Here is a 10,851-nt window from a genome sequence, read left to right as displayed (position 1 = left end):
GCTATAGTGATCTTTTCTTCCTTTTCTTACTGTGGTGGAGACTTAACCTGGTAAATCTTGCCGTAAGTGTGGTAAACTGAGATAGGTTCAAGAGTAAGTGCTTCTTAGACCCTAACCCTCTTTGGACGTTTTGAAGGGGGCATGAGTGTTCGCAGTCAACCTCTTGTGATGAGTGCAAGTCGTGGCCCCCTCTGTAGTGGGCAAAATTTTGCAAAGAGAGAAAAAAGGCTACCAGAGATTCTCCTGCTTTAGACTTACCGAAGAAACTTTTTACCTCATTTTTTTCTCCATCTGCTTCTCAACCTTCTGGACTTTCTTTGGGTTCCTTTAGGGGTAGGACCTGTGGAGGAATTCAGGAGGTAGGAGACATCGGCTTTGACTTGGAACCAGCTTTGGGAGAAGTAGAGATATTACCTTCCCCTAGTGAACATAATAACCCTCTGCCTAACCCTCAAAGTTTGACCTGTCTTGTACCTAATGACAATGACGTGTAAGAAGATTTGGATCTGGTGAAGATTTCACTATCCCTGGGAATTGATGATGTGTTGTCTACATAGAAACTTCTAAATGTGTTGGCTGATGCCAGGACTCCAAGGAATTCCATTTCTATGCCCTCCTTATCTGCACATCTACTTATAGGGAAATCTGTAGATGAGATGACTATTGTCAAGTCCTCGCCTGCATTTGGGGAAGATCCTGTATCCTTTCCTGCTGCAGTATTGTCATTGCTGACCTTGAAATCTTTGATGACTTTGAAGTTTGGTAAAAGGGAAAAGAATCGTATTTGCTCGTCTCCCCCCAGCATTCCTGTATACTTGATGTTTACTTCTGCTGCGGACCCATCCAATGCAACACTAGCTGCACCGAAGAAGAAGTCACTAGTGAAGACCATTCGACCCCAAAGTCTCGCAAGACTTTGACCTCTCCATGCGTACCCGTGAGATAGACTGTGCTATACTGAATACGGACCCGCAGTACCAAATACTCTACTAACCTGGCCCCAAGAAGGATGAATGGTATGATGTACTGTATTATTGTTCACACGCCTGCTACCAGAGCTCGGTCTTGACGGGATCAAATACGTCCACTATCAGTTTGGATTTTGGGCGCGGCCCTTCCTTCCTTCATAGAATTTGAGAGATGTTAAGATCCCTTTCTAGGAAGACTAGAGCCCAGCAGAAGGATCTTGGTGGGTTATACTATATACAAACTCCCTTCACGCAAGCAGTATCAGTGTGATGACTTTCTCGCCACTCAACTTCAGCTAACTGGGCCCACCGTGACTGCTCACCATGTGACCAATCTCCATAAGCTGGGGTTCTTTGTGCTTGGTCTCCATGCTCCAGGTCACCACTTACACTATCACCGTGCGATCGGCTTTCACCCCTTTGGAGATCACACATTTTGACATCATACCATAGGATACTTCATGACTGGACACCACACAAACCGGACACCATATGATTGAACACCACATGAATGGACACCACACATTAGGTGGTTACGCATTCAGACTTCTCACGTCTACTCCTCAAGTGATTGTGACGTTTGCATCACATGTCACATGCTTCTTCTTAAAGTTCGAGGTCGACATAATGGGATGTTCCAATGTACAGAGATGAGTCCATAGTTCATGTAACAAAATCGACCCAGGTGTTGAGACTGGTCAAGGTTACGAGACCTTTTCACGTGCCAAGACCTTCTAATGTGGTCATACGATTAGTTGAGGCAGGTGACCTCACAGTCTGAACTGTGGTACGAACATCGAGACGTCCCATCACGTATGAGTGATAGTGGACAAGAATTCTCACCACTCAGCAACAGGCCTTCATGTGACGCGCCTACTTGCCATTTGGCGTCAAGCTCTCAGGTTCGCTTTTCAGAAGCTAAAGTATCTAATGCTTCATTAGTCTCTGAAGGCTTGGGGTACCTGGCCCTAGAGGAGTTGGACCTTCAATCTGTTGTCATTTCTTTTTCAGGGTTTCGTTATGGATCTGTTCTCAGTCCGGTATGTGAATACTTTAAGAAGGATTCTCCTGATGTATGTATTGAAGCCATCCCTTGAATTGCCAAGGGGGAAATGTATTGGAGCAGCTTAATTCATGGTCATTTTCCAGAGCTCTTATCCTCATAATTTCCAATGTTCTAGCCTATCGAATAAGACCCTGCCTTCTGTGTTGTCTCAAAAATGAGAGTTCTGTGTAGGCTACTGGAAGATGCACTCATTAAGAGTGTAGGTACTTCAGTGATGTATTTTGGTCAAGTGATATCTAAGTACAATTTGTTTGAAATCAGGTTGGTGCATCTGTGTATGATTCAATTTTACTAAAAAATAATTGAAGCTTGAAGTATTTTCGTGCCATAAAGTCACTATTTCATGATTATGGAAATTGAGAAATTAATTGATATAGGGTTACCAAATAATATGTATGGTATGTAAAAAAATTCATTATAAAGTAATCTTATTCCCCTATCCATTGCATATTTGTTCCGACACAGATACAAACCTTCGCTATCTATAGGGTATACTTTCGGCGCAGCTGAAAGACGAGTCATGATAATTTTAGTGAGGGATAACTACCCCATCTGCTAGTTAGCGGCTGGCGGATGGGGTAGACTGGCTACCCCGCTCACTCACACCTCTCGGCTGAGTGTAACCACTTTACTTTATGGCTCGGTAGAGGATGGACATGCTGCCCTTCTCACCCACAAAGACTTGCCTTGATGTTTTTTATTTTTATTTTTTGTTTTTCTTGTGTGATTTCATTTATTTTACATATATATGAGTGTATGTACTGTATGTGTAAATGGAAATACTGTATACGTTGTTAGATACGTGTAACTTTAATTGCTGTTCACAACGTATCCAACTGCCTCCGCCGTAAGGGAGTTGTCATTGCCGCCCTACCCTGCGACTGATGGTCGGCAGGTTCTCAACACTGCCATGTGTTTGTTTCATTACAGAATTAAAGTTTATAACAGTTCAGCTCCCTTTCGAGGAATTATCTTACAAGGAAGGTAACTTATTCCCCAAATAGTGTATTTTGTGCAACAGAGCATGAATTGTAATTGATAACAACTTCTTTTTTTCACAGGTAACAGCGACGTAGAACACAAGGCCGAGTGCTACGGTTTGTTATCCTGCGCTTCATGTGGTAGCTCGTGAACTGCCCTCATTACAAGGTAGCATTCGCTCTCAACCTTCAACTTGAGTTCTCGCGAGAGAGTGATTTTTGTTTACGCCTATGCTTTTTTCCCATAGAGCTGGGAGAAAGCTTTACTTAGGCTATGTCCTCTTGCGGGAGGACTTCTCTCTCGTTTGCAAGAGAGGTTTTTACGCCTATGCTTTTTTCCCATAGAGCTGGGAGAAAGCTTGCCTTAGGCGATGTCCTCCTTCGGGAGGACTTCTCTCTCGTTCACGAGAGAGAGTTTCTTACGCCCACGCTTTTTTCCCATTGAGCTGGGAGAAAGCTTGTTTTAGTCGATGTCCTTCTTCGGGAGGACTTCACTCTCATTCGCGAGAGAGAGAGATTACTTACCCTACGCTTTTTTCCCATAGAGCTGGGAGAAAGCTTGTCTTTGGCGATGTCTTCCTTCGGGAGGACTTCTCCCTCGTTCGCGAGAGAGATATTTCACGCCTACACTTTATTCCCATAGAGCTGGGAGAAAGCTTGTCTTAGGCAATCTCCTTCAGGAGAACTTCCCTCTCGTTTGCGAGAAATAACTTGTAGGAGCTTGCTGATCCACCAGGGGCGGGGGCAGAGCTTTCTCCGAAGCAGGTTATCCCTTCTGGGAAAAGAGTCTCTCGTCCTCAAGAGAAGACCGCCTCTGGGCATTGGCGGTCCCCCGTTATGCTTATGTTTCTCCTTCAGGGGCGGGGCGAGAGCCTTCTCTTAAGCGATATTCTCCTTCGGGAGAACAAACCTCTTATGCAGAGGTGTTATCTTGAACCTGCTGGTTCTCCTTGATCCTTCAGGGTCTCGTTTGATCACCCTTTGGGCTGGCGTGATCGTTGAGCCTTCGGGCTCTTGTCAGGTTGATCCTGCGGGCTCTCATGACAGAAGTCCTTCGCGACTCCGCTCGAAACCTTCGGGTTTCAGTCACGCTGAACCTTCGGGCTCTCATAACGATGGTAATGTTGAGCCTTCGGGAACTTGTGCCATCAATCACGCTGACCTTTTTGGGTCTTGTGACAGAGGAACCTCGGTTCCTCGTTGCGCTAACCCTTCGGGGTCTCGTAACATTAGTTACGCTGAACCCTTGGGCTCTCGTAACTTTAGTCACTCTAACACTCCGGTGTGTTGTGACAGGGAAACTGCGGTTTCTCGTTACACTGACCCTTCGGGGTCTCGTAACATTAGTTACGTTGAACCCTTGGGCTCGCGTAACTTTAGTCACTGACACTTCGGTGTTTTGTGACAGGGAAACTTCGGTTTCCTGTTACACTGACCCTTCAGGATTTCGTAACACTAGTTACGCAGAACCCTTGGGCTCTCGTAACTTTAGTCACTCCAACACTTCGGTGTTTAGTGACAGGGAAACTTCAGTTTCTCATTTGTGCTGACCCTTCAGGGTCTCACAACGCAGTTCACGCTGAACCTTTGGGTTCTCGTGACCATAGCCATACTTATATGACAGAGTTTACGGGCTCTTGTTGTGTTGACCGTTCGCGCTCACACAATACAGGCTATCGGGAACCTTCGGGTGAACGTAGTAGTGAGTACTGTCGCCACACTGAGAGCTCTTGCGCGCAAATTGGCGTGCACGACCAACCTTTTGCGCGCACAGATGATCAGGCGCGCACGACCGGATTGGTGTGCACGACCAAATTGGCGCGCACGTCCAATTTGGCGCGCAAGACCAAATTGGTGCTCACGACCGATGTGGCGCGCACGACCAAGTTGGCGCGCACGACCATATTGGCGCGCCCACACAACCATTTTGGCACTCACGCACGACCATATTGGCGCGCCCACACAACCATTTTGGCACGCACGCACGACCATATTGGCGCGCCCACACAACCATTTTGGCACGCACGCACGACCATATTGGCGCGCCCACACAACCATTTTGGCACGCATGCACGACCATTTTGGCGCACACAATCAATTGAAGTGCGCGAACAACTCTTATGACAGAGTTTTTTGGACTCGCGTTGCGCGAAGTGTTCACGAGTGCACAAGAATTTTACTCTCATGACAGAGTTTCCGAACTCTCGTCCCGTGAATTGTTCGCGCGCGCCTGTTATCATCAAGAGTTTTACTCTGATGACAGAGGGATGCCTGCTGCCTAAGGGTTTACGAATCTCTACAGGTAACTATGACACAGTTCCTTTGGGTCCTGGTCACGTAACACGATTCCTGAAAATTCCATCAGGAATCAGCGACAGAGTTCCTGCGGGTTCTTGGCGCAACATCCCTTAAGGTTGTGAGAAAGGAATTCACAAATAGATTCTGAACCCCTAGGTTCTCATCCGAATCTCTGTTTCCGCGATCCAGAGTTTTCTGAAAACTATGGTCAACACCCCCCCTCTACGGGATGAGTCTTCCAAAGGTGTGACTTGATACGTCAGTCTACACTCCCAGCTGATTACTATATCAGCTAGTCTGGTATCGCCAGCACCGATCCTTTCATTTTCGAACGAACCACCATCATCTTCCCACTTCGATTGGTTTGGTTAGCAGACGGAAATGATCGGGAAATGAAAAATTCTTTACATTCCAGTTCTTTTCCCCTGGCAGGCCTTGCCTGATTTAGACAGTAGTTTTCTCACTATCGAGAAAGCGTTCGATGGCAACCCCTTTGGGTAAGCGGTCGATGGCAATTATGTCTGACCTTCTTGAAGCAAACCCCCACACTCGAGACTTCACCCTTTTTTGGGAGAATCGTTCCTGAGAAGTTTTTACAAAACTTCAATGGGTGTTAAAACTTCATGAAGGCCGTAAGCCTTCCCGGAGCATGCACTCTAGCCAAGACAAAACTGCGAGGTTATTGCCTTAAACTCGGTTCTACTGTTTGATGGACGCAGCTTCTCCCATCATTGTACCCTGGGTATAACGACTGGCCTTTTTACACGATAGGCTTCCGAGACTTTTTTTTCTATCCTTACAGGGTTATTGTTTCAAACAATTAGTCCCGAAGGAACATTGTTAGCTGACGTTAAAGAACGATAGCAACAGCGTGGGCATCTTTTCATTACGTTACGAACATTTCAAACCCTACCCACAGGTAAACAGACATCCGTTTCTGTGTAATGAACACTGGCTAGCCCCTCACATAAAGAGGAGGGGTAAACCAAAAGGGAAATGATCACCTCTATAACTGTATATTTTGTTTGAGAACACGTTCGCTCTCATTCAAGAAAATATTACAGTTAGTTAACGATCAAAATCCTTTCGGCAATAATGTTGCGATTCGTCGCACATACATTATTCACGCAACCGAATTCGTTGCAAACGTTTCCTAGAGGCAGAGAATACGCATACGCTAGCACAAATGGACAAGTACATATATGCGTGCAAGCGATCTTTCTGCCAATAAGGGCTATATACATCTTCCAATTTGAACTCCGTTTTATTAAGTTGTATATTTATATCCCTTACTGAAACCAGGTTATTCAGTACATTACTTGGCTACTTTCCTGTAACCAGACATACGGCATTTACGTTCTGCCTCCTTTTAGGCATTTTTTCCTTTCCCCCGTTTGGAAGTCTTAGTCTCCTACAAAGGCTTTGGCTGAAAACTTCTCATAAGCATATATGTTCCCTAGTAGGGAACATTTAATATAAATGCTAGTTTCCCAGTCGGAGACGAAGAAGTATGAACGTTTTTTGTCCTAAGAAGGAAAAACCTCCGTTACGAACGTTTCCAACGTTCTCCAACTGAGTTCCGGACACGACTTTCAAGTCGAACTATGCATGTATGCTTGTCATGCGCACAGTTCGGTGTTACTACTCCGTAGTAGACTTATGCTCTTTACCCATCCAACAATAGATTAAAGATATGTCTCAATCCCCTCTTGGGTTTGGTTGGATGCGTTCAGTGATTACCGTACAGTCTCTTGTCCGGAAAGCGATCTCTATGGAGATTCCCTATTATAACATAAGCTGTACTGATTAACTGGTTTACCGTTTGGTATCGGTCTTATTCGGCCAACCACACTGGATTAGTGGCAGTTGGAGGGAGAACAGGCTGTTCCCCTTCGTTGCAAGAACGTGCAATTAGTTACACGTCTCGACATCATCTCGAGGTGTGTTTATTGCTATGCACTCCCCCCCTCACCACTGGACAATCCGCGGATGATGGGTGGGAGACGAGAGCTTCTGCAAAGAGGCCTGTCTTCTCGTTTTTCCCTCTGGACCTGATGCTCTCTATAATGCATCAAAAGAGAGGTTGGGGGGGGGGGGGCATATGCCATACCATTCCATCCTCGTCTGTTGGCCCGATTCAGAAAGGTACCAGCATTCACCTCTCTTAGAGAACCATCGAGCAGTACAAAACCTCAAATGGACAGAGGACAACTAGTTGCCCCCATCTGCTCGCGTCATTCCTGGTATAGCAATGTGCTTGCAAAACCACCCTGATAGTAGGCTCTTAGTGTCTTGGAATCATCTTGTATCCAACAAAGTCTTAACTTTGTTGGGTTCCCGACTGTGGTTATGCTCACAGCGGCCCTGATCTTCAGGCTCCCACTCGACCGTTCCCCAGACCCTCAAACAAGATGTATTCCAAGATCGGTGGGGCGGCCTAGAGGTGTGCCTTGTTTCCCCACCCCCCTATTCGGTCTGCTGCAAAAGTCCTCAGTCAAGTCAGGATAAGCAGTATCTTATCAAGGACTCCAATAGCTTCGCTATGGCATCCCGCAGAATGGTTCCCAGACCTTCTGCAGCCCCTGACCGAGCTCCAATAGCTTCGCTATGGCAACCTGCAGAATGGTTCCCAGACCTTCTACAGCTCCTGACGGAGTTCCAAGGGATCTTCCTCCACAGCACGATCTTCCTCCACGGCACGATCTTCCAAGCAGCCACATGCTAACACTTTTCTAAGCCGGATCTTCCTCCACGGCACGATCTTCCAAGCAGCCACATGCTAACACTTTTCTAAGCTGTAGCTTTACTCCGACTTCTCGCCTGGGACGATCCTACACCACCCCTCTCAGAGAGGCCTTTCGCAACAGGTTACGGAAAAGATGTGTAGGTACTCAGACACTTCTCAGCGTCGGTCTTCCAGGGGAAATGTTCGGTCCTTTGTGACTGATGTCATGGAAGGGGATTCTCTCCCATCGATGCCTTTACTTATGCAAGTGTGAGATAACTTGTCCCCCGTCAGATCTCAACCTCCTCCTGGGAACGCGGTTCGGGTTCTTCAGTCTCTGAAGGCCCCTCTCTATGAACCTTAGGCCCAGCAGCAGATCGCTTCCTTACACGGAAGACGGCCTCTCTACTCACTTGGGCTTTGGACCAAGAGAGTTGGTGTGTTGTATGATCCAACCTCTGATGTCTCCTACCCTAAGAGACGGGGAGAAGTAATCCTCAGCGGAGTCCCTGAGTGGATTGCCAGGACTCAAATCCGAGTGTGCTGTACCCTAGGGGCAGCCCATTTCGAACAAAGAGTCTTCGTTCGGTAACCGGAAACCCATCAACTGGGGTTTTACCCAGTGAGGAGTCTGGGGTTACCTTAAAAGAACGATACCAGCTCGCCACCCGTGTGTCGGCACTGTTGACCAGCACAGGGAAGGTCAAGAGGAGGACCTCAAGGATTTCCTTCCCCTCTGGGATCGGAAGGCAATTGAGGTTACTCTTAATCTAGACTCTCCTCCATCCTAAGACCCAGAGCTCGTAACGTCACTGGCGTTGCTACGTCCCTGGCATTCAAGAAACTACTCTGTGGTGCAGATACTTTAAGTGGGTATGTGGAAGCGTCAATCAACCTTCACGGCCCACTACCTGCAAAAACGTAACCCACAAGAACATGGAGACCTTTTCCATTGGTCCTGTGGTGGTTGCACAACAAATGGTCTAAACACCTCAGGCTCCTTGATGGACAAGTAGCAGAGGGTTGAGGGGTGAGGTTACTCGGATTAGTCTGGGGTGAATGAGTAAGAAAGCCGGCCTCCCTTCTTCCTTTCACCTTCTCCCCTCTGGGGAAAACAGCTCCGCAAGCCTCAGCATAGCTGACCTCACCTTGCTGCTGGTAAGACCCATTTCCCTTGTGCCTCCTAAGTATAGAAGAATACTTTGTCCCCAATACCTTTTAGAGGGAGGGTATTGGGTAAGTTTTTAAGAACAATAGGTTCTGTACTCGAGTGAGTATCTTAAAGACAAGCCACACTGTTAGTTCCACTCACACACAAGCTTCTGCAGGCCGCTATCAGTACATTACCTCATATCGGCACTTGATTTTAGCGAGGGTAGGGTCCCTTCAGCTGTCAATCACAGATCGAAATAGAGAGGACCCCGGGTCATGTCCTAGGCCAGTTGGTGAGGACTTCCTCCCTCCTAAGAGTAAGTCACCCTATAAATAGCGAAGGTTTGTATCTGTGTCGGAACAAATAACAAATTTGGAAATAATTTGTATTTTTCCTAACATACAAATCTGGAGCTATTTATACAGCCACCCTGTCCCCCGAGAAGTCCTGCCATAAAGCCAAGTGGTTACTCAGCCGAGAGGTGTGAGTGAGCGGGGTAGCCAGTCTACCCCACCCCCCACCCGCTAACTAGCGGATGGGGTAGTTATTCCTCACTAAAATTATCATGGCTCGTCTTTCAGCTGCGCCGAAAGTATACCCTATACTGTAGATAGCTCCAGGTTTGTATGTTAGGAAAAATACAAATTATTTTCAAATTTGTTATATTGAAAGGCTGTTGAGATGAGTTGTCATTATTATTATTATTATTACTTTTGGGCTTGAGCCATGTCGTCCTGACGGAAGTTCATTCTGGCAACTTTCTACAGTATAATATTTCTGCGATTGATATTACAAGAGAATTACCGTCAGGTATCACGGGGTTCCAAACCCTGGAAACTACTATCCGAAGATATCGTGTATAATTAGGGACGTATCCTAAGATAACCATAGATATCTGCACCCCAAACAGACTTTACCCAGTCTAATCCTTTAAGGGGAAGGATAAGTAAGGAGCCATTACGTATCTTATCACCTTCTGGTGCTCCTATACGACCCCGCTTCACCATTCCTTTGTACGCAGCTGGTGGCTATAGTGCGGTTGGTTTTTGTGGGCGCTCTTTTCACCTTTTTAGAAGATTTGACTTGTGTTATGGCTTCCTCTCCTTCGTCAAAGATGAGTACCTACCTCTCTTTGTCTTTTGTATTTGCTAATTTTGTTTTAGCTCTCTTTGGGGACTTATATTTTAGCATTTGGTTAGAGGAAGCCTGAGCGCTTCGAGTCCTGCTAGCAATGGCATCAGGTTTAGTTACTGATAGCCCTTTTTTCGTGTTTACTAGTTTTTAGGGTAAGTTTTACGTTAGCTAGTTAATGTTTAGCATTAACGATGCTTTGGACTAAATTTTACCAAGCATTTACATTGCATTTTATTATTTTAGTCTTTTGAGTTCGTATCAGTTTCGGCTAGCCTAGCCTAAAGTCGGTAAGTTTTTTGTTGGAGATGGACTCGCAGTTTTAGTTTTTGGTTTTGAGTTCTGGTTTCCTTGGCAGTGGTTACTTCCCTTGGGAAGATTTTTACTCAGTCATACTAGTTTCTGAGTTTTTTGACCCACTTGTTGGCGTTTCTCGGTTCTCATACCATTTTATCTCTTGGCTATCGTGCTACGAACTTCAAAGTCTCCCAGGGCTAGGAAGGTACAGTTTTAGAGATCCCCTTTGCGAA

General features: G+C 46.2%; 1 protein-coding gene across 1 annotated transcript in view; it reads right to left on the bottom strand.

Moving 5' to 3' along the window:
• The window catches only part of LOC137620832 (uncharacterized), a 36,919-nt gene extending 36,027 nt beyond the window's left edge, over positions 1 to 892 (bottom strand). The window contains exon 1 of the mRNA XM_068351280.1: positions 475 to 892. Coding sequence (XP_068207381.1) covers positions 475 to 892 — 418 coding nt within the window. The remainder of the gene's footprint in view (positions 1 to 474) is intronic.
• Positions 893 to 10,851: the final 9,959 nt, after the last annotated feature.

Source organism: Palaemon carinicauda, chromosome 27 (genome assembly GCF_036898095.1).
Source record: "Palaemon carinicauda isolate YSFRI2023 chromosome 27, ASM3689809v2, whole genome shotgun sequence".
Taxonomy (NCBI): domain Eukaryota; kingdom Metazoa; phylum Arthropoda; class Malacostraca; order Decapoda; family Palaemonidae; genus Palaemon; species Palaemon carinicauda.
Note: the sequence above shows the minus strand (reverse complement) of the source record. Positions and strands in the feature narration are given on the sequence as shown.